Genomic DNA, 24,717 nt, shown 5'->3' with positions numbered 1-24,717 from the left:
TTATTATTATTATTAACTTGCTTAAACGAAAAATGTCGCAAAAAAAGTTACAGGGTGCTAAAGTTTATTTTTTTATTTCTTGTTTTCTCCTTAACTCAGAACCCAGATAACCGATTTCAGCAAAATTTTAGCAAAAGTAAATGTCTACCGGACAGCGAGAAGGCAAAGGAAAGTCACTACGGCCAACACAACGGTTTGGAAATGTTTGAACTAAATGTCCAAGTGGTTGTAATGAGCAGGGGCACCGCACCGTCGTGTATGAACTACATTTGTCGTCTACTATCAATGGGTCGATTCGACCTTGCAGATAGGCCCCAAAATTAAATTTCTATAATCCCGCACCAGACGTTGACTGAAAATTCGTGTTGGAAATGATGCTTTTTATTGCGTGTAAATTTTCTTTTCTCCACACGTGAGAGTTTTTCCAATTAAAAACACCTCTGCGGGTAAAACAGTTTTATCTGAAAAGGCAATTCTCCCAAGAAAAGTGTGATCCCTGTTATGTAACTGGAGAATTCATTTGAAAAACGTTAATCCCAAGGTTCAAGCAAATTTTGTACATAGTGAAAATGAAAATACTGCAACTGCTCCGTGTGGAGTATAGTTGAAACGGTTTTGCGGCCAACTCCTGTGACTTCTTACAAACAACGAATAGGTACTAATTTCGGGATTTTCTTCTACTCTTTATAGAATTTATTCTTCGCCTTGTACCCTTCTTTGAACGTACCTTTCATTTCGTAAATTAGATCGAAAGTTTCCAATTTCTCGGAATCTGGTGAATAAAGAAGCACACAATATATGACGAGGCTGTCTGCGATTCGGATAAAGTTCTTCATATGTTCTCTTAGCAGCGCGTCCACTAAAATGTTTCTGTACATATACCACTATCATGTAGAAAATAAAATTCTCTACCTATTTCTGATAGTTGCGTGTAAAAATTTAAACGTACAAAAAAGTTGTAGAAGAATATTCACAAAGCGTTGTAGTAAAATGAACGGCCTATATGATTAACCTAATAGGAACATAGTCACTGCATACTTCATGAAGAGAAACTCAGCAACAGTAAATTTTGCTCAAATGGGTTAAATGGGTTTTGACTTAAAGAGAAAACAAGAGATAAAAAATACACTTTAACACCCTGTTACTTTTTTTGCGACATTTTTCGTTAAAGCAAGTTTGATTAAATCGATACCATTTGGGTTCTGGATTATACCCTTGAAGTATGTAACATTCGTTAGATGACACCCTGTATACACTTTCTGATACCAAATATCTAGATATTTTAAATAAATAACTGCTTAGACAAACTAATTATCCATTAATAAATATCTAAATTAAAAGATGTATCCAAATAAGAATAAGAGAATAAGAAAATGCATATCTGATATACCGAAATTATTAAATAATGTAGTAAAACTTGAAAGGCTAACATCAATTTCATCCATGATAAATGACTGAACTTATTCCTGCTTTGTAAATTATCTGATAATTCCATTTCTACAAGGAAAAGCTTTTTTGAAGATCGAGATGAACTAATTTTTATCATTTTTACGTGATCCTAACGTTATTCAGACAAATAAAATTGTATAATAACGTTTATAGCTTTTTTGATATTAAACTTTATCTTTAAATCTTCCGTTTTTCGATACAAAACAAAACCATAAAGATAAACTTTAGTTTTATCTTTATGATTTTGTTTTGTAAATATAAGACCATAAAGATTAAACTTTAGTTTTATCTTTATGGTTTTTTTGTTTTATGATATAAAGATAAAATATATTTAAATAATAAATACCAATGTTTCTATTAATAAAGATTCTAGAAATCATTGAGAAATTAATTACCTCACAATGAGTATTATACATCTACAAATATATGAATAAACGCAAAATATGTACACAAAATCCAAATTATTAATTTCCCGGAACCAGTTTTTTTATAATTAGCTCTTGTTTTACTGTACTGTAAAGGTATCAAGGGAAGCTAATTCAAGTTATGAGTGATTCTAAAAGCTTTTCATAAAATTATCATTAAATGAAGTTATACATATCGCGTCCTGATAACGAATTTATTCTACATTGCTTGGCTTGGCTTAATGTTTTTTAATTATTATAAAATTAAATAAATTTAAATAAATACACGAATAATAAAATTAGCAATAAACTACTCATTTAATTTATTCTTTGCGTATTATTAATGCTGCAAACTTTTTCATATTCTTGTTTCTAATAATTACTACATTACTTTGGATAACGACTACGAAATTCAAACACGATTAATTAATTTCTGCATTTTAAAATATAAAGTGTATTTTGAAATAGTGTAATAAATTCAGAGTCCAGTACATCAAAAATCAAGGATTATTTTCTATTTATAGTAAAATTAATTAATACTTAAGAAAATAAATTGTTTGAAGAAGGTACGCATATTTTTTATTTATTAACACACGAAAACTCTAATACTTAGTAGAAAATTGTTCGAATACCTAATAAAACATATTATAACTTAATACTAATGCTAATTAATTTAATTGCAGTATGGAAGAATTATGGAAATCTGTGCAAAATGAACAAAAAAGTAATCATTTTTGAATGTATAAATAGGTATTTACTTCTGTGTTAACCATTTGAAGAGTAATATTTATATTATTTATTTATGTTTAAAGAAATAAATTTATTAATTGTAAGTTGGAACATTTCAGTACAAATCGCTCTTCATATTGGCCTATACAGGGTGTATCTAAATAACACCAAAAAAATGTAATGGGCGATTCTCTGATGAAAATTATTAGGTGTTTTTGGAGTAAAATTTTTTGAAAAAACTCTCGCTTGAAAAGTTACGCCCCTCCAAAAATTAAAAACAAAATTGTTTTTCTTTTTTATCTTCCATGTATATGAAGCTAAAGAAAGCAAACTTGATGAACATTATCTGTCAAAAAAACTACACTTTTTGGAAATTTTTTCAAATTATTTAATAATTTGTTAATAGGATATACGTTGCTACCACAAATGTTTCGATCTGGATGTCTTAAGTTAAATATTCGTACATCCATAAAAGTACAAGTATTCTTTTGTGCCAATCTCATGATTGGGGGTGTATTTAATTTACTTCAATTTTTAGCTTTTGTGAATGTCAACCGTCAACATCATGGAGAATTATTGTTTTCATGGCTTAATTGAATTTAACATTGACAAACTTGAGCGGGCACCCGCAACTGGTAATTTTTACTATTAAAATATTAATTCTCTATTAAAAGAAAACCGCTGAATCAGTTACTGTCAAGTTTGGTAAACGGAGGTTTTGAGGAATGCTGATTCTTCTTATTCAAAAAATCGTAGCAGCCTATGAAATAATCCTAGATCCAAGTAAGAGTGTGTATGTAATGTCCAGTCTTGGGTACAATAAAAAAATACAAAATACAAAATACAAAAAATATATAGAAAGAGAGATTCTCGATATTGTCAGTTCTTTATATGTTTCTGAGGTGTCCCCAACCAAATTGAGTCACACTGTACAAGTTACTCCGTGTATTCCTAGTAAAAGTCTGCTTGAATATACAGAAATAGGTTAATTAATTTTTTATGATCAAATTTCTTGTTGATCATTGTATACAACAATGTTATAACTCTTAGAAACAAGAACAAGAAATATACATTATTTGAGGATTTACAATACCTATTATTGATCTTAAAACACCAGGTAAGTGTTTTTTCATTGATGCAATTTGAAGATTAAATTTTATTATTTTTATTTTAGATAATTATTAATGATAGCTTGGAAATCTTTCTTTAGTATAGCCTATAGCTTAAGAGATAACTGACGAATATCAGTACATGTGTCCTCAGCGCTATTCAGACGAACAAAAATCGGTAATCCCGATTATAACTTTCCCGGTATTAAACCCTGTCTGCATAGTTTCCGAATTTCAATACAAAACAGATCAATAAAGATAAACTGTTACAAAAATATGGTAAAACAATAAATCATTGATGTTCCTACTGATAAAGATGGAGATAAAAGTTTTAAATACCATTACGAAATTAAACGGCTCACGACGATATTTCCAGAAGTAGATGAATAACTTAAGTTAAATAAAATTAATTGTAAAGGATGCCCCAAAATTCACACAAGAAGCAATTTTGATAAAAAACGTTTTTAATTAAAAATTGTAAATGTTTTACTGATTCTTCCTCCATATATGAACTTTTTTGTCGATTTATATAAGCGTTTAGCATAAATGCGCCTGAATTTCATTAATATGGCGCTCAATTTTCTCCTTCAAGGTGTGGATGGTAACGGGCTTCTTGGCATAAACCTCAACTTCAAAAAACTCCCCAAAAAAGGTCCAATGGCGTTAAATCGCATGATGTGGACGACCAATTCTTATCACCAGAACGGGATATTACATCACCAGGAAATCACTCATGCTCTAAATGAATTGTTTCTCGGGCTATATGACATATGGTGTCGTCTTGTTGAAACCACATGTCGTCTACATTCATATCTTGCTATTTAGGTACAAAAAACTGGATTATCATGTCACAATAGCGAGCATTAACTGTCCAGTCGCATTTTCAAAGAAGAATGACCTGATGATGCGTTCAGCCCAAAATCCGTACCAAACAGTGACACGTTGTGGATGCGTTTGTTTGTCAACCATCACTCGTGGATTTTCTGAACCCCAAATACAACAATTTTATCTGGTAACGAAGCCATCAAGATAAAAATGAACCTGAAGATGATTTTGTCCGAAAATCAGCATCCACTTCCATAATTCATTCAACGAACTTTATTCGCTCTAGACTTCACAGTTGACGAAGTTAAATCACTATTCTAACCTTATTTTGTACGAAAATATGCGAACTATAGCTTCCAAACCCTCATTTTTAAATTATTGCTCAACAATGAAAACGCGTTGTTTCTCGTATAGCGCTCCATTTTTAATAACCCTTTTTTTTCATTGGCAACACTTTACCGTACAAATGGCGCAAAATTCAAATCATGCGTGAATTTTGGCATAACTGAAAATTTTACAAAAAATGGTGGAGGCGCCGCTCGATGTGAATAATGTGACATAAAATCACAAATATTTCCTAAACTGTTAATTTTACCGAGTTGAACCAAGGGAGTATTGTTGTTGGCAAATTCTTCATGGAACTTATTTTTGATACAGGCAGATTGCGATCGTCATCTATACAAAAATTCTGAGTTGTTAACCATCGGGCATAGTCCGTCCCTGACGTTCTGGGCATAATGAAGTTTCATTTATAAAATCAAAAACAAGCTGTACGCATGTGTATTCGAACACCAAATTTACATCATGCTGAAGTTAATAGTTTAGAGACTATATAAAAATAACTTTTTTATTTTCACCTTTGAAGGCTCGTAATTTATTAACGAAGGCCCGTATGAAAAAAAATTATATGAAGAACTGATTATTTTGACCTCATCTATTTGTACTCCACTTTTTTGTATCAAGTATCCGGACATCCTGTATAATTCTATTAATACATATTAATTCCATTTACAACGAGGCCACTGAAAAAGTACTTGTATGTAAAGAATATAGAAATGATTAATATCTTATCTTTGTAGTCTTGAATAATTTCTTAATTTTTCAAGTATTTGAAATATAACTACTTGATATTCGATCACTATTACTTGACTAGAACTTGACTTGATTTCAAGACAAATAAATTGAAAATCTATCAAGCCATGAGCTTATATATAAATAATATTTCATTATCCTACACTTATCGGTTTGGTCTACCGCTATCGTTTTATTATTAAAGGTTAAATGTACAGAAAACAACTAAATTGTTCGTGTAATAGTGCAAATTGCTTTTTTTCTGTATTATTTTAGAAAAAGTTAAATTATGAAAAATAAAATAATAATTGAATATCTATTATACATTTATTTATATATAAAGTTCAATCAATCGATCGGTTACAGAAATTATGTGAGAGATTTGAAGGGCAAAAAACGTCGTGTTATTAAATTTTGGTTAAAAAGAATTAACATAATTTTATGCATATTCTTAAACTTAAAACATCTACCTAAATCTAGAACGTCTATAAATCGGTATAAGCGTATGCTCTATAAATACAAGAACGATAACAATAAATTTACGTCTGAGATAGTTCCGCCCAGAAATGCGCACTGGACGCGACAAGGGAAAGCTCCAGTTCAATTTCTCGCAGCTCTACTTGAAGGCGAATGCAAACTTATTTGTATCGGTCTGTTCCATATTTTCCTACATTCTGAACATCCTGTGCACTAAAATTTGAATACAGTAATGCGTTTATTTTAATAAACAATTTTTTTATGAAAAAAGCAAATAGTAGTATTGTAAATTTTGAGCCAGTTGCATATTTTTTTAAAATATTTTAGCTTTTATTGTTCTGCGACAGAGTCAGATTCAAATGCCACACCTTAAGTTGTAGGTAATACAACATAAAATTACTAATTTTTCGATAGGTTGTCTAGATTTTCATGGACAGTAAAAAAGTGAAAACATATGTAATTTTGCCACTTATTTGTCAACTTAATGTCACTTTACGTTTTTGATATTATCATTCTACATACCCTTCCCCGTCATAGTGCAATAAAATGTCTACTAATAACTTTTTCACGTTCAAACTCTAATTCGACTGGAGTATAAACCACCCAGACAACAACGGTAGAGATTCAAAGTTTTCACGAATGTTTCGAATTCAATCGCCGGAGGCCAAAACTGCTCCAGACACAACAAGACGAAGACCGCTGCGGATCGTCAAGAAAATCACTGAAGTTTTAAATTTCCTGGAAAATCAGCCTGAAATTGACAGAAACCACTCAACGACCATCAAATATATGAGGTAGTTGAAATCAGAAACCGAGATCATCCCAGAAAAAGCCGAATGGCAATCACTCAGAAGAGATAAGATCCATCGTCAACCCCGAATATTTGCGATACCTAAACAATTACACATCGGTACTTGTAGACAGCTCAATGTATGTTTTTTAACCAATGGTATACACAAATAATTTAAACTAAATTTTTACATTCAATAGTTATTTTTATTGTTACAAACTATTGTTAGCTCGGGATCAAATCTGGATTCCAAATCTAGCTTCCGAATTGCCCTGGTATCACTACAATTATGCAGCTGATACAAAAGTGGTCTATAATTTAACAATAAAGAAACAATACATGTCTAATACAAAAAGAACACAGCTGAAAGTCTCGAGTTACCAGATTCAGATGAAAACGCAGGACCAACCAACGAAAAACTCTCAATAACATACATAAATATTTCAGCAAGTATAGTACGCTATTACTGGAATCCGCAGTAAACCAATTCCAGAGAGCAGTTGTTTACTGTATCAGCAGATAGAAGTATTGTCTTAGGAATTAGATATTTTTTCTGAACAACATTGCTTAACTTTGATAGTTTAAAAACAAATTGTTTGAATTATTTTAATAAAGTAAATAGAGTTAAAAATATAACATCTCTAGAAACTTACTGTAACTGTTTTTATTGTATGAACTATGTCATAAAATTCGGACAGTATAGCAAAAACCAACTGTTCTTTAGAAGGTTTCATGTAAAATATTTTTTTTAATTTTCTACTGATGTTTAGATTTGAACCTTAACAAGACGAGTATTATATGACATTTTTAACTAAAATGTACTGTAGGTATTCTTGAATAATATATTCAAAAAGCCCGTCGATTGATTGAGTACCGCAATCAACGGTCATTTAGAGCAAAATCTCTATCGCCTTGAAATGTGAGTTAGATTTTTTTTAGTTTATTACGTAATAACCAAATATTTTGATCTAATATGTTATGCAATTTTAATAGTTTTAAATATTTAATTTTAAATATTAATATTAATCAAAAGGGGAAAAATTTTCTACCTACACCGATATGTAAATTACGCATATTTTAACATAATTTTAATATATCGGAATTAAAGAAATTTATAAAATATAGATAAATCAAGACAAAAATATGTACCAAGGAATGTTATCATAGTCCATTCTTGACATAACTTATTACAAACTCATTGTCAGACGTAACAATTAAGTTCTGTCGTCACTAAAAGATAATATTGATACAGAAGTGGCTGGTTGTTCTGATTGTAATATAATTTTTTCGAATAATATTTATTTCGGATAATAGGTGATGAGACAATTTTAGTAATTTTTTATTGAAAAATATACAAAATTTTAAAGTTAGTTAGTCAAATATCAGTTTGTATTATGTACCAATTTTGCTTGAATTTTATCAAATTATTTTCTTAATAATCAAATATTCTTCATTTGACCTATGAAGAGCTAATAATCAGACCTCCAACTTTATTTCATTTTTTGAATGTTCCCATTTGCTTTATCAAACTCTGTACACAGCACTTTCTAATAAAAATGATGGAAAAATTATTCGTTTATTACAGTTTTTCTATTTTTTATTTTCTGTCAATTTTTCTTCGTCTTTCCATTCGTTATTCATTATCTCTTTTTTGTGTGCTGGTGAAAAAATACCCAATAAATATAGAAAAAAATGCAGAGTATCTTTTAAAATTATAACTGATAATTGCTTACAAATCAGTATTTAATAATTTAGTTCAATTTGTTTCAAGGTCTCTCTAATATGGTAATCAAACTTTTATTGCACTCTTAATTCAACAGTCCATTGAAATTAATTTTGAGGGACAAAAATTAAGGAAGTAAAAATAAAAATTTCAATTAGTGCAAGGTTTTTCTTTATGAACAGGCTATTGATTATGTCTTAAAAAGCAGGGTACTAAGGAACTACAACATTGATAGGTTTTTATTGAGTGAATCGTTCTAATGGTTATTCAGAAAGAAAAAACCTTGGAGTGCTATTAAATTAGAGGGTGGAAATTAGAATAGAGAGAAAATGCAACCCTTACGGTTTTTTGAGTATATCTCGAAAACAAAGCAAAATTTGAAGGTATTGCATAGGAAAAATTTTGTAAATAGTGACATTTTCTATCGAAATAGCTTATTTAAAAAAATTATTTATTGCAAAATATATTAAAAACAATTAAACAAAAACATGCAAAAAATTCAATTTTTTGTTTTTGTTTTACTTTTATGCAAATAACTTTCTTCTGAGCAGAGATAGGTATAGGCATTGCTTCATAGAACAAAAAGTTGATAAAATTTCCTTCAAAACAAAAGATTGTAGAGTATTTTTGGATGAAAATTGACTGATATATGCCCGCTCAAAATTTTTCGATTTTCGTCGCGTTTACACTTATACGTTTTACTTCTCATTTTTTGCAAAAAGGGAAGGAAATAAGACGTTCAAGGATTTTCATCACATGACTTGTTGGAAGGGTCATTGAAAATGAAAAAACTGTGGGGTGCTATTAAATTAGAGGGTTGAAATTGAAAATATGTGTGAAAAAGCACTTTTGCAGTTTTTTGCACGAAAACGAAGCAAAATTTCGGTATAGTTCATAGGAAAAATTTTATAGAGAAATGAATTTCTCATCGAAATAAAAGGAAAATTTTATGCAAAAAATCGTTAATAAACAATTTTAGACAAAGCAAAAAATAAGATTTTTTAATTTTTTTACTTTTTTAATAAAATAATTTAGTAAAAACTTGGGAATTTAAATACAATAAAATTTATTAATAATGTATATACAGTGTATCCACGGATGGAGTTGACAAGAGGAGAAATTCTTTTGTTTTTGACTAATGTCATTCTTTATAAAAATTTCTGCTCCTCGAAAAAATGAGACTGTCATACAAACATCTTAGATTACAGGGTGCTCATAAATTAAAAAACACGAACATACTCAAAAGAGAAGTACCATTATTTATTATTTTACACAACATTTTTATAAAACAAATCTGTTTATAACCTCAAATAATGTCCTAATACAAATTTTAAAATAAATTTTCAATTCTGACTTAAATTAATAAAGTACCTAAACATAAGTTCTAAATTCGCTCTAGTAAAAAATTAAAATATTTTTTATGATTATAACGCTGCCGTAATTATGAGATTGCCTATTAAGGTATATGCCAAATGTAACGTCATTATTAAAAAGATCTATTAAAGAATCAATTATATATTTGTCTTTGCAGTTGTTACAAAAATAATTCACATATTTTCACAGACTGTGCAATAATTTGTTTTTACTCTTTTTGCAAAACATCGAAAATTTGAAAATTGTGAAATATGTTTGTAAAAAAAATTATTTATTTATTATAGTTTTTAAATATTTCCAGAACGGCTTAGACTGTTTTGAAACCTGGAGTAGTAAATGTCACCGTCAATTATTGTTACTCTTCTGTGAGGAACTAGTAAAATACTGAATGTTTTGGTAGCCAAACAGAGGCACTTGCTGTCATTTTGTCATTCATTTTTAAATGTAGTAAATAATTGATTGAAAAGCATTTTAAAATTAAAAACATATCAACAAAAAGAAAAGGTCAGATGCAATACGCAATAAATATTTTTCAGAGAAAGGAAAATTTTGATTACTGTTGAAATGGAATTTTTATATATTTTTTAAGTTTACGCATAAGTGACTACACTTTCTTAAATTGAATAAAAATGATACACTGTTACAGACAATTTGTTCGAACAAAAAAACATTGCGTTAATTAAACCTAAAAAAGTCACCGGAACAAAACTGAACACACGTTTAGTTAGAAATAATTTTAGCAAATGGCGTTCATATAGACATAAATTAGAAATGTTAAATAAATAAATATATAAAATACGAATTTTGGTGCACAAACTTCTAGATTTGAGAATTATACAATTTTTTTATTATGAAACAACTGAATATTTCTTAGATCACCAATGTTTTGCAATCAAATGATACCGTTTAAATAAGTATTACTCAAAACGGTCTTGCACAAATGTGTCAGAAGTTAATGCGGCAAATTATTATTATTGTGACAGTACCTATTTATCCCTTCTACAGAAACAACATATGAATATAAAAGTAAAATTACTCACCGTATACAGTGTATATCCCTGATGCAGCACCATATACCATTTTCACTTATTTCTTCTTCCCTTGGGTTATTAGTTGCATCAAGCAAGATTTAATCTGGATTTTTAAGTGCCTGCAAAACAGAAATTCCTTGCAATACATTGAATCGGCTGGTAACTAGACAATAGAACTAAATAGTTATTCGATTTCATCAAGCTGTCCGCGGTAAAAAGTTAAAAATCGTTGCTCAACATTTCTCCATTTACCCATGTCCAGTGGCGTAAAATATCGTTATGGGTAGTAAACACCAAAATATAAACAGATATGTAAGATCAAACCAATTTGCCCGAGACTAATCTCTCCTTTTTATGCGTGTGAATGCCTTACTTGATACCTACTACAAAATTGTATAACACGGTTTAGATTTATTAAGGAATAAGCATTTAATTTGTTATTAAAATATACAGTGTATCAAAATACGTACACTGTTATTGGTATGCGTGGTATTATTGTATTTGGTTTTTAGTAGTAAAAAGTAATCAATAATAAACAATCAATTTGAATTGCAAAATATAGAGGGTGTTGCAAAAATTTAGGTCGGGACGCTGGCCACCTATTCTTTGGTCGGAAATAATAATTTTTTCTTGAACATAATCGACTTATCACTTAGGCTGCTTTTTTTTTCAAATCTTGTTAAAGTTGAAATATGAATAATCATTTAAATACTCATTTTTGTACGCTAGTGCTTCGAAATATTGATATAATTGGCGCAAAAAGGAGTAAAAATTTTAACGTTGACGATAAAATTACTTAAATTAATTAGTACGCGAGAGGTGATTAATCATAGAAACCAGGCAAACAAAGATTAATAACACAGGCACACAAAAAAGTCCAAACCCAAGAGACCCACATATCATTTCCGAAAGAATTCGATGCGCTGAACATGATCTTGTAGTCAAAAATTCATGCATGACGAAGAATTGCGGAAAAATTGAAATTTTCAAATATAGTTTAAAACTGATTTTTTTCCTAAATTTTGTCCAAATATACAGTGTGGACCATTTTAGTGATGCATGTATCTTAGAAACTATAAGAGATAGGAAAATGGTTAATGGAGAAAGTTTTAGACAGTTCTGTTGCTAATTTAATGGCGTTTGCACACCGGTCCTAACCTTCAGGTTTTTTTGAGTTATTTTAAAAAAAAGTAAATGTGGCATTTTCGAAAATCGTCTGTAACTTTTTTATTTAGAGGAATTTTTAAAATCTAAAAACACTTTTTCACAGCAAGTTTATTGTAACACTCTGTATATTTTGTGATCACTTATTATAGAGTTCTAATTCTAATTCCAATCTCATCCTAGAAGTATGAAAAAATGAAACACTCGTACCAAAAACCATAGTGCAATAATACCACGCATACTAATAACATTTCATATGTCTACCAAATTTTCTGATAGTAGAATATTAATTAACTTAAAAATCATAATTTTATATTATTAGTCATTGTCGATATTTCAAAAGTCTCGATTTGTTTAAGAATGTCGAGCCCTCATATGTCCTAAGATTAGGGATAGGACCGGTAGGTAGGACATAGTCACCATAGAAATAACAACCACAAAATTAGTAACGAAATAGTATACAGGTCTCTACTTCAGTCGATACAATTACAGTGGTTACATAAAATACAGCGGCATCAATAGAAGCATAAGCCCTGCCAATTCGACAATACTTTGGCGTTTACCTATAGTCCAGTCACTGAAGGCGAAAATAAGGTAAAACCTTCCAATTTTTTCGGATAGCATGGATTTTCCTGAAAATTTGCATACAAGTTCATCTGATGAGCCCCCCACTTCAAAAGTTATATTGTCTAGATGTGTGCTTTTTTTCTATTTGGGGGTGAAAACTACCCTTATACGGAAAAAATGCGAAATCACAGATTTACGTATTTTAAAGATTTAATTTATGTTCAAATATGTTGGATAAAGTTCCTTTCAGTTTTTTAGTATAATTTATGAAATTTAATTACTTTTCAACCCTTAAAAATCTTTAAAAATTACCCTTCAATGGCCAAAAAAGTAGGAAAAAAAGGTTTTAACAGTTTAAAATTTTCTTTTGGTGCATTCACAATGTATTCCATTTTTTTTGTTATTCATTGGAAAGCTTACGACTAATTACAAAGTTGCAACCCTTAAAAATCATTCCTTATAATAAAAAAAAAATATTATTGAAAGCTTGAGATGTTTTAATGGTACGCATATGTTGAACTATAAACTTTTTATTGGTTTTCAAATGATCTATGATACATTGCAACTATTCATCCACCCAAAAAACCCTTATGGAAGACCTACCCCTCATAAAAAACCCTACCCCTTATAGAAAAATTTCCTAAAAATTATGAGTATGATATAATTATTTTTTTTAATTTTATTGAATTTATTCTTAATATTTTTTTATTAAATTAATATCAAATACATATTAACTCGGATACGTGTGTGTATGTATATTATTAAAGTACTTACTTAAATCAGTTCATAAGTGCTCCAAAATAACAAAGATGATGGTAATTTACCCGCTCCAAAAATTTTACCGAAAAAATGCGAATAATTTTTTTACCATAACTTTTGTGATTTTAACGTTATAAATTTAGATACTCAAAAAAACAATTTTGTAGAGAATTTAAAGCACTTTAAGTTCTGTGATTTTCAGTTTTTTTGAGCCCTTCGTTTTTTAGATTTGTAAGCTAAAAGGGCTCAGGAAAGGCAGTCTTGGAGCTTAGTTTTGAGCTTCTATTGGTCATAACTCAGTCAAATTTTGTCCTACAAAAATTTAAAAAAAAGCAAATTGTTCAGTAAGAAAAAACCTACAATTTCTTATTCTATCATTTTTTTTATAACTTTGTTAGTTTTTGAAATATTTTGAAAAAAGGCTATTTTTTAAAAAAATTAAAAATTTTATTCAAAAGTAAATGAAATATTTTTTAAATTTAGGCTTCTAAAATCGTTCAAATTCCCAGAATTTACTGTTATAAATAAAATAAATTGCAGAAGGAATACGTTTAATTGTTTTTTTTCCATCAAGTCATTAATTTTAATACCATTTTTTTCTCTCAAAAATCAAGACAATCATTTTATTTTGATTGTAACTTCATTAGTTTTCATGCTAGCGACTTTTACAACCACTCAATTTAAAGGTCTTTTCATGAACTATAAGCGTTATATAAGTTTTCCTAGCAAACCCTTTAATTTTTTCGCTACAGGACGTTAAACTTCTGGGAGTCATAACTCGGGTTCTATACTACCTACAAAAATTTAAAAAAGCAATCTTTTTGCTATTTAATTACCTTCATTTTTGCTTATGATCATTTTTTTGATAAAACTTGTTGTTTTTGAGATATTCGCGATAAATGGCTCAAAAACATGCATTTTTGGGCTAAAAATGAACATGTTTAGGCGCAAATAACTCAAAAATTATTGACTGTACAAAAAATTCTTATAGAACAATTTTTTGCTTAGAATTCGTCACTCTATCAGATAGTGAGGTTATTTTCAATAAAAAATTTCCCACCTTCCAGAAGGGGTGGCATCCACCCCTAGAGTAAAAGCACACATCGGCACTATATAACTTTTGTTTCTTGGACTAGCTACAGTTCAAATTTCACGTCAATTCATTCCATCCGAAAAAATTGGTAGCCAAAATGTTTCAGACTGGACTACTACATTTTAATTGAATTAACTATGAAATAAAAGAAGATACTAGTCAAAAATATAATTATATCGGTTGTTATAACTTATGTAGGTACAAGTGGATGGGTGTTTGGTGCTACAAAAGTCAAATAATTTAATAAAATATATATAGAAAATGTTATCGATTTTGACACTCGCCGTTTAATGGCGGCAGCAAAATGCTTGGACTCCGTTGAGGTCACTGTACGTTTAATATAAAGCCAGTGTAGATAAAGGTAGGTTTATTCTAACTTCTTTTCCCGATCGTCAAGTTTGACGTTTAAATTCATAGCTAACTTTGGAATTTTCGATTATTTAAATTACACAGCTACAATACGTATTATTAGTTATTCGTGTTTTTGTTGAAAACGACAAAGTTTTTGAAAATTAACAAGAGTAAGAAAAGTGTTAGAATTAAATTCCCCATAAAATAAAGTCATAATTTTTTAAGTCAGCAAACGGGTAAAAAATTCTGTCACACTTTAATGATGCATCATCCCTTATCAACTCTTTAAAATGCACTCTACTTATTGTTGATAATTCTCTTGGTACACTCACACCGTGTACCAAATTTGTTTTTTTTTTAAGTTCAAGTGTAACTTTCAAAGCCTATAACTTCTCAGGGGTGTAGCTTAATATAAAAGTAAGTTGCGTTAAATCGCCACATTTTGGGTTCCTCTACCCCTACATGACCCTGCTCTGTGTCGGTTCTTATCCAAAACACTCTGTATAAAGACATAAAACCCAATGCTCTTTAACAAAATTGTCCAAATTCATTTGTTGACTACCTACGTCTGAATATTGTTTGCGTTTTATTTTAAGATTGTACTATTTTCTTCCCATACTTATGTGCGTTGCTTTTGCAACTTTCATGAATGTAATAATTGCTTAAATAGAATTTATGTGTAATAATTTGTGGTATTTATTTTTTTTCGGTACAATTTCTAGAAAATTTGGAAATATTTACAAAAGTATTTAAGAAAATTTCGACAGCAGTGTGGTAAAAAATATAGAGCATATAGATATTTTCGTAGAAAATCTATTAAATTTTGAGATTTTATTATTTTTTTAACACAATTATGTGTATTTTACAAAAAAAAATATGATTCCAAATGTGAATTTATGTAACGAAGCTGTAGTAAAGTTACATACAACATTGTAAATACCGTTTGTTAGTAAAGTTTTACACTTATTGTAATTATCTGTATAAATTGTAATCAATTGTGTAAATTTGTAATATAATGTTAATAGTTAACAATTACTAATAAAAATCCTCTTTTATTGAAAATTCGACAATTTGTTTCTTAGAAAACATACAGCCTATTTTCGCCCAAAGACTTTGCGATTATTTTTCAACTTTGTACATATATTTTTTCGTAATCAAAGAGGGAGTGTATAAAATAGAAAATTTAAAATACTAAAGAATAAAAAAATATAACAAATTAATTTATATTTTTATGCATCTTTGGACCAACCCCATATGTACATTAAATTCTTTTGAAAACATCAACTACAAAAGTGTATTAGTTTAGTTTGCGCGCTTCCGTGACAGTTATCAACTATTGAACAACAAAACAGCACAAAAATGTATTGTCATTTAATTGTTACAAATAAAAAAATCAAATACAATAAAGAAAAAATAAAAATGCTCAAAAATATTTATAAAAACGTGCGCGGCATGTAAATAAGTAAAATCAAATATAAACAAATTTGAACTAGCTTACCTAGACTTGAAAAATATAGACATACTCCGCTTCTTCACAGATTTTTTAGCGACACCAGCGCAATGAAATTATTGAACAGTCGAAACCGAATTCAGTCGGACAAAAGCAATCAAAATTGTTTTGCAAGGCTATATGTTGAGTTATAAAGTAGATAAAAAAATATATATTTTTTATGTAGTGCATGTTTAAAATGATACGTAACTGAAGTCGGATTAGATTTAATACTGAAGTTTTTACAGTGGTCCAGATAAGCAACAAATAACTATGAATGATGTAATATGCCTACCTCTAAGCAAAGCGGTAATATCAAATAAAAAATTATGCCAATTGTGTTTTTTTATATTTTGCGCCCTACGTACAGCTGCTATTGTAGTTATTTTCGTGCGCAAAGTGTTACTTTTCCGCACGCAAATATAGTTAGAGGAACGACGCCAAGCGGAGTTCGGATAAGTTTCTGCGTGCGGAAAAGGTACTTTGCGCACGTGTTAGAAACAAAATTTTTCCTACGAACTTCGTATCAGATAACAACAAAAATAAAAAATGATAGTTTGTTCAATAATTTTTAATTAAACTTGAAAGAAAGAACTATACAACAAAAAATTACATAACAATAAAAAATAATAATAGAACATTGAATTATTTATTCATAATATTTAGAACAATTATTGACATTTCACAAATTGACTGCAGATCCGGTCAGTTCATTTAATAGTACGGTTTTATGAACACTGACGTTAATATTATGGCTTGATGAAGGTTGATTTAACTTAGGACAGTTATTCAAACGGGTCGATGAATTTTTATTTAACTCATAAAGACAGTTGTTTATGTGCCTTGATGAAGGTTGATTTAACGCAGAAAGGCAGTAGTTGTTCACATGGTTTGATGAAGGTTGAAGAGCAGCTCTTCATATGGCTTGATGAAGGTTGACTTAATGCAGAAGGGCAGTTGTAGCCAATGTTTAATTCGACATATCCTTTTTTTAATTTGTCGAATTATCAATGTAGCTCTCGGCGACAGTCGTCGATTTTCAGCCAGTCGCTTGACATTAGTATTGCTGCTCTAGAATTGGCCAACATGGTAGCCGATGTCCTGTGTACTGCTGTGGATTTTTCAATTGTAAATATGTAGCTATTTACGAAGGCATTTTGCCGAGTGAAATTATTCCAACACATTGAGTAATGCATGCTCCTTGTCTATTCTGCACAAAAAACGCCTGTGCAGAGTGTATGGTTTTAGCAAATTTGCATATTTTTAACAGAGTTGTAAATAATGTCCCTTATTTGTTTCATTAGATTCTACAAAGATTCTTGAAGTATTGTTTTTACTGTCAGGGATTTTGACGACTAACAAATTTCCTTTATCCTCTGTGATTGTCTTGCAAAATTTATTGCGCCTGCAAGCACTGGCCAACCCAAAAATGGTGGCGATTTTTATTAGAAGGTGCTTCTTCCATAAATCTGGAAACTTCACTTTTGGACTTTTTCGGACGGTATCCCACATTTCGATTTTTTTACATGATGTTAGCTTAAAATATCGATTTAAACCCAAGTTTTTTTTTTACTTTGAAAACCCTTTTTAACATAAGAGTACTTACTCTATAAAGTATTTGGCTGAAATGTTTTTCGTAAATCTGTAAAATATGATAGGAACACCTCCCCCTTGATACTATTTGTCCCTTTGTTCAAGTAGTATTCAAAATGTCTACCTATATTGTTTCTCATATTTTTGTTCAGATTTAGCGGGCCATAAATTTAAACTTGCAGAGTTTGCGGCCTCTAACAATAAGATGAAATCTAGTAGCTCCTCGCCAGAGCTGCTCATTTTAACAACGTTTAATCCTTTTTATTATTTGGCGGGAAGAAAAGCGTCGGTGTTTGTAGATTTTTGCTGTCATAGAAACGGAGGAAAAATCTGGCACCATATTAGGCTTTTTTTCGCGAGTGAAGTCGTATGTTGTAGTATGTGTAGTATGAGTGAATATTACGTTTTTGCGAGAATAGTCAGTCATTTAAACTACTATGTGACGTCACAAGTTTAGATCAAATGACTGAACTCTTCACCCTTCAGCTGAATATTCTGTTGGTATATTCAACTAGTATTGTCAGCCGGTAACTTAACCTTGTTCTTTTTGACATTTTATTTGAATGAGGATAAAAATCGTTCAGCAAAATAATGGATTCTGATACTACTGTAGAAGTGGTCAGTTTAAATTTAAACTTTAGAGGCACAGATGTTTTAGTAAACGTAGACGTTGACACAGCAAATATTTTACTAATGGTAAGATTAATTTTTTATATGGGACATATTTGCGATCATCTTTGCTTCAGGATTATCCTCTTTTTTTTTGTGACCTAGGCCAGAGATAATATCTTATGATAACGATTATGTCGAATATTCGCATATCTTGCAACATCAGAATCTACATAGTTTTCACGCTTTTTAAATTTGCCACTTAAAAATATTCCAAGAAAGCATTGATATATTCCTTCAGTATTATTTGAAGCAAATGCAAATACATATATTATGTAGTGAGATAACACCAATTCCCACAACACTAGATTACTGGAAGCAATAAAGGATGACAAATTATGGTTACTGGTTAGAAGTTAGAACCCATATGTCAAAGTCGTCAAAGTACATATGACAGGCTGCCTGCACCACTGAATAGTGAATATATACATTTTCGCGATCTGTTCAGGTTAGACAAGGTTAGAAATAAGATTAAAAGAGATAGAAACAGTAACTACAAGTCAGACGTATTCACCAATATTCACTCACGAAAAAAAACCTATAGTGTCAAAGTTGACAGATGCACTTATTGTTGCTTGACAATATTATAATCATTTATACAAGGTACTTAAAAAATATTAGTTTTTTTTTGTTTTAAGTTGAAATACAAATATCGGGAATTACGATTAAAGGTAAAAGCGAATACACTTACAACGGCTCCTCACATTGCATAAAATACGACTACTAAATAAATATAAATTTTCCCTACCAATAAGATTGTTGAGTAGTTTTACTTTTCTGCACTCAGTGGAGAAAAAAAATTATCCGCACAACGCGACGTGCGGAAAAGTAACTTTGCGTACGGAAATGCATGCGGAAAAATACTACTTTGCACACGCTCGTAGGAAAAACATATATACCTATCAAAGTTATATGAATTTTCCTGAAGCGTCAAAATCTTATAACGGATAAAACAAATGAACGTTACATTTTAAAACGCCCTGTATATTTAAATTATAATAGTATTTCGGGTTGCACTGCCAGTTACAGAATTATCTTGCATTTCCTTAGCCTTGACTAGAAACCTTTGACCTGCCCTTGTTGTTCTAGGGCTGGGCTCTGTGAGGGCGGATCCGCTATCAAAATCCCAAGGATCGCCCCGAAGTTAATCGATTCTTGTTGGTGCTAAAGCAACTACGAACGGAACCGCTTCTCAGATAATGGTGATCCTCTGAAGTGTTCTTTAGTAGCCTTTGATGGGTCAATCTCAAATTATTATTCTAATCGTTCATCGTTCATACCGGCACTGAGCGAGCACTGAACATTGAACGAGCCGAGCTCGATTGTTCCACTCCAGCTCCAGAGTCAGAGGTAAATACCATGACTCACGATTGGACTACAGATGTGTGAATTCTCCATATAACGTTGACTGACTACCACGGCAGAAATATAATTTAGGAATAAGTGAGCCGCTTTGTAAAAATAAACGTTTATTATTAGAATACTGTAGAATATTTTAATAGGACATATAATTGTTTAAAACTGCAATAAATTATTATCAAGATATTAACAATAGAATAAAGTTTATTTCTCGTAGGTATAAATAAAAGGAAAAATTATTAAATTAACAAAATCGTCTCAAATGCAGTTATAAGTAATAGTTAAAAAAAATGTTTGCAAATTATGTAGTTACCTATATTACAAATTATAATTTAAAAATATAATTTGGGAGACTTTTTCACCTTGTAAACTACTTCGTTTAGCAGTAAACAATTTATCCTGCTTTGGAAAAAATCCTCTCATACGGCACAGATGATGCGACGACATGTAGTAAATAAGAGTTGTTAAATTATATAGAAAAGAATAATAGAGAGAGAAATGGTTGTTTTTTTTTAGGTGGAGTTTTCCCAGTTCTAAAAAAATAACATAAAATCGATTAGCCATCCTTATATATGAAGGCGAAGGAAGGTGTAACGAATAGGGTCATTTGTAATAAACACGATTTTGTTACTTGTCAAAACATTTTCTGAATAAGTGCCACCTCCCACCAGTTGTGCATATTAGGCACAGCCACAACTCGAAAGAGCAGGAGTGAGCAAGAGACGAGTGTTTACTTGAGCAATTGTCAGCATAGTCAACATTCAACATCTTGCACGTGTCGTTCAAATGAACGACTCGCATTGAACGGCACACTTTAATGAGTTGTGCCGCACGTGCCAACACATCCAAAATGAACGAGCAACCCAGCTCTAATTTACACGACCACTAGAAAAAGCAAGCCTAAGCAAATGTAAAAATAGTAAGACCTTTCTATCGGAGGCATTTTTACGTGTCAAGAGGGATATTGGAACAATAAGAATACAAGATATTTCTCTCAAAAATAATAATGTAATTTTTTAACAATTTCGATATGTCGGGATTGTGTTTTTGTGTTAATAATTTTTAGACTATTTGTATTAATAATATTTAATTTTTATTTTGTGTAATAAGTAATTACTAATTGTTTAAGAGATTGCTAATATAACTCTATGCTAGTTTGGGCAATATTATTTCTTGCATACCTAGATTTTTGGTATTGAAGGACATTATTTAACTTCATTTGATAATCACAAAATATTTAAGAAAAATTGAAAAATTAAATTTGAACAATGTTTTAAATTTTCCTGAAAAACCTTTTTGTCCAAAATTTAGTACACACCCTATTTGAATAACTTTTAGTCAAGTCATAACTTTATTTAACAATTTGATATTAATAATAATTATTGGATGGGCATCACTTTGACAATTTAGAAGACGAGGTGACATCATTTATCTTAAATTGAAGTTAACATTTCCGGAATAGGGAACAAAAAAGAAATTAATCATCGTATATTGCTTTATTGTTATTTAAAATATTCTCTTTGAAGGACAATACACTTTTGCATGCGCTTGAACCAATTTTCGAAGAACTTTTCCATTCCGATTGAGGTACCTTCAAAACATGCATTTTGAACGTATCAACCGCTTCTTCGGGCATCAAAAAACGTTGACGTCGTAATTTATTATGTGCGGGAATAAGAAGCCATTGGGTGCCAAATCAGGGCTGTACGACGGATAACTCATCAATTCAACTTTTTCAGTTCTCAAAAGTCTCTTGTTTGAGCCGATGTGAAAGCTCGCATTATCCATGATGGCGGTTGGTTTCTCTTATTTTTCCGAAGACTTCTGGCAAACAAATGGTTGCGTACCATTCAGTATCGACTGTCCGATGTTGCACTAATGGTACAGTTACCACATGTCCGGTTTTTTCAAAGAAACAGGCGACCAGTTGTTTAGAAGTGCTTTGTCCATGATTGTGTGGGATCCAACGCTAACAATTTTTTTAGTGTTCAAATGTTCATGCAATATTGAATGTATACTGGTCCCACTAATGTCCAAGGATGCCTCAATATCACAATAAGCCATATGGAGATCTTGCAATATAAGTTCACGCACAGCATCAATGTCTTCTGGAATAACAACCGATTTTGGACGACCTTCACGAAATTGGTCAGTGAGCGAACCACGACCACGATTTAATTCCCTATATCACCGATATACAGTGGTTCTTGATGGTGCTGATGATCGCCAAAAGTCGAATTAAGTTCATTGATGCACTGTTGTTGAGATAATCCAATTCGAAAAAATAATCACACGGAAATGTTCACAAGATGAATGTTTAAGTCATTGTAAACGACATAAATAACGCTTGTACGTAAAAACGTTCTGAGTAAGTATACCGACAAAAAGTCTAACTTTACGTCAGGGACATCGGTTGTCAGATAGCAGCACCAGGATTGTTCATTCCCGAAATATAAAAGGCAAGCCTGGTATAAACAATATTTTCTTATTAGTGTATCAACACATTAGTTACTATTGCAAAATCGTTTTTACGTTTTGAATAGCATTAATTTTTCACCCTGTACATCGTCCGCTTAGTTTTTTTATTTAACTTATTTCCTATATACGGCATACAGTATAATATTAATTCTTTTATTCAATTTTCCCGTGTTATCTATATGGGAATTAATGTTACTAATAATGTTTATAAATGACTTATCTGATTCACTGTAAAAGCTTAAATATTAAGTCTAAGTCTAATCCAACTTCAGCCACGTTAAAATGATGTGCAAATAAAGTTTAGAACAGGTGATATTTATTATGTTTTGGCTTTTTGTATCATATTTTTAAGTGACGTTGCAAATATCAATATCTATCAAAAGTTGTAACTTTTAACACTTTCAAAGGTTCTACAAGATTAGAGAGAAGTTCTAGAATAGATGGAGCAAAAATAGAGGGTGTTCCATTTGAAATTAAAAAGCATTTGCAATTTGCAACTGACAAAACACAACCGGAAAAATACAACAGTTGTTACAATACATTTAATTGCATTTTAATATAAAACGCCCTATATAATGGCAAATATTATAAATATGGATGACATGGAACCAAAATATACGAAATAAATTTCCAAGAATGAAACTTTCTTTACCATTTTAACAACTTCTTGTTTAAGTGGGCATTTGTCGCATTAGAAAGGAGAAGGAAAAATATTTTTTAATAGATCTTTAAAAAGGATTATTGGGTTGTAGTAGGGTTTTATCACTTTTTTCAAAAATGATATATAATGTTTCTAGAGTTCAGTTATGATAACACCATATATATTTTTTAATTAGGTATTTTTTTATCTATTTTGAACGTAATTTAATCTCCAAATTAAAGCCATAACATTTGCCGCGAAAACATATTTGCGTGGTGTATTGTAAGTTGCATAACCGATGATGACGTAACAAAGTAGTATTGTCAATGTCAACGCACGCGCGAGATCTTTTTTATATTTTGTGGCATGAACATTCTATATAGTGTGAACTGATTAAGATGGCTGCAACAAACAAATTTTATAAGTGGTGTTTTTACCATCTTGTACAAACACTTCAATAAATAAGCCAAATAAACAATTTATAACTGTACCCACGGACTATTCCAGAATGTTCAAGTGGTTTAAAGTAGCTAGAAGCGATACGCCCAAATCACGAAGTAGTTTCTTATGTTGTGAATATTGTGAACTTTAATGTAAGTAGGTAATTTCATAATAATTTGTACAAGGTGCTTAATACTCTTGTTATATTTTAGTTAGAAGAAGACATGGAAAACTATGTGCGTTTCAAACTAATAATGGAAAAATCAAACTAAAACAAGATGTGGTTCCACATATTTCTGAAGATCAACAATATGGAAAGAGAGCTACAAATACTCCTGAGGCTTCTGTATAAAACGACAAAGACAATATATAGTAAAAAATATTTTAGAGTCAACAACAGTATTAACATCTATGCAAGATGATGAAGCTCAAGCAAGCACCAGCAATGTAAATAAATCCTTCTGTAGCCATTGCAATTGTAGATAAATAAAGAAGAAAGTTAACGATTGTAATTTTAATAACTTCACTTACATTTACATAGCATGAGTAAAATGTAACATATAACATAACCACTCCTATCGATCGGCGTCAACGTCAACAATGTCAGCATGTGAACATGAATGACAGTCGCAGTGGCAAATTACCGCAACCAACATTACTTAGCCCGTTATTACTACTGTAATACGTCATCACCAATAAAATCGCGTTTCAAATCAGCTTTAAATTTTAAATTTTTTTACCATTATAAAAGGCATACAATTTAGTAAAACAGTATATACAATACCAATTAATGTGATATCTACGTTTTATATACTATTTACCGTACTGGCATTTTAAATAAGTAGGTACCATGGAAAAGCAATATGTCACACAATAATAGCTGTTTTACATTGACAATTTTTTGATGAATAAATTGACGAAGTTCTTCATGAATTAATTCACGAATTTATTGGTAAACAGTGTGGTTTTACACTGCTACAGACTTTGTCAAGTTTTTTGACGTATGAATCAGTTCTACCAATGAATCAAAGAAGCAAATACATTTCAAAAATGTCACCTTTTCACTTATAATTGTAGTGATACAACAGCGGTACCGTTCTGACACATATTATATAAATATTAGTTTTTGTAA

General features: G+C 30.4%; 1 protein-coding gene across 2 annotated transcripts in view; it reads right to left on the bottom strand.

Annotated features, from left to right (window-relative positions):
• Positions 1–24,717, bottom strand: part of LOC108911529 (solute carrier family 41 member 1) — a 134,216-nt gene that overhangs the window by 62,607 nt on the left and 46,892 nt on the right. The window contains exons 1-2 of one of the 2 annotated variants that reach the window (XM_018716496.1): positions 16,415–16,479; positions 10,992–11,101 (exon numbers count right to left, since the gene is read on the bottom strand). In XM_018716496.1, the coding sequence (XP_018572012.1) occupies positions 10,992–11,031 (40 nt within the window). In that variant the 5' untranslated portion in view covers positions 11,032–11,101; positions 16,415–16,479. Of the gene's footprint in view, positions 1–10,991; positions 11,102–16,414; positions 16,480–24,717 lie in introns of those variants that run through there. The other variant, XM_018716495.2, reaches the window with a different exon arrangement.

Source organism: Anoplophora glabripennis, unplaced genomic scaffold (assembly GCF_000390285.2).
Source record: "Anoplophora glabripennis isolate ALB-LARVAE unplaced genomic scaffold, Agla_2.0 scaffold557, whole genome shotgun sequence".
In the NCBI taxonomy this organism is placed as follows: Eukaryota; Metazoa; Arthropoda; class Insecta; order Coleoptera; family Cerambycidae; genus Anoplophora; species Anoplophora glabripennis.
The sequence above is the reverse complement of the archived record's forward strand: the minus strand, read 5'-3'. Positions and strand labels throughout refer to the sequence as shown.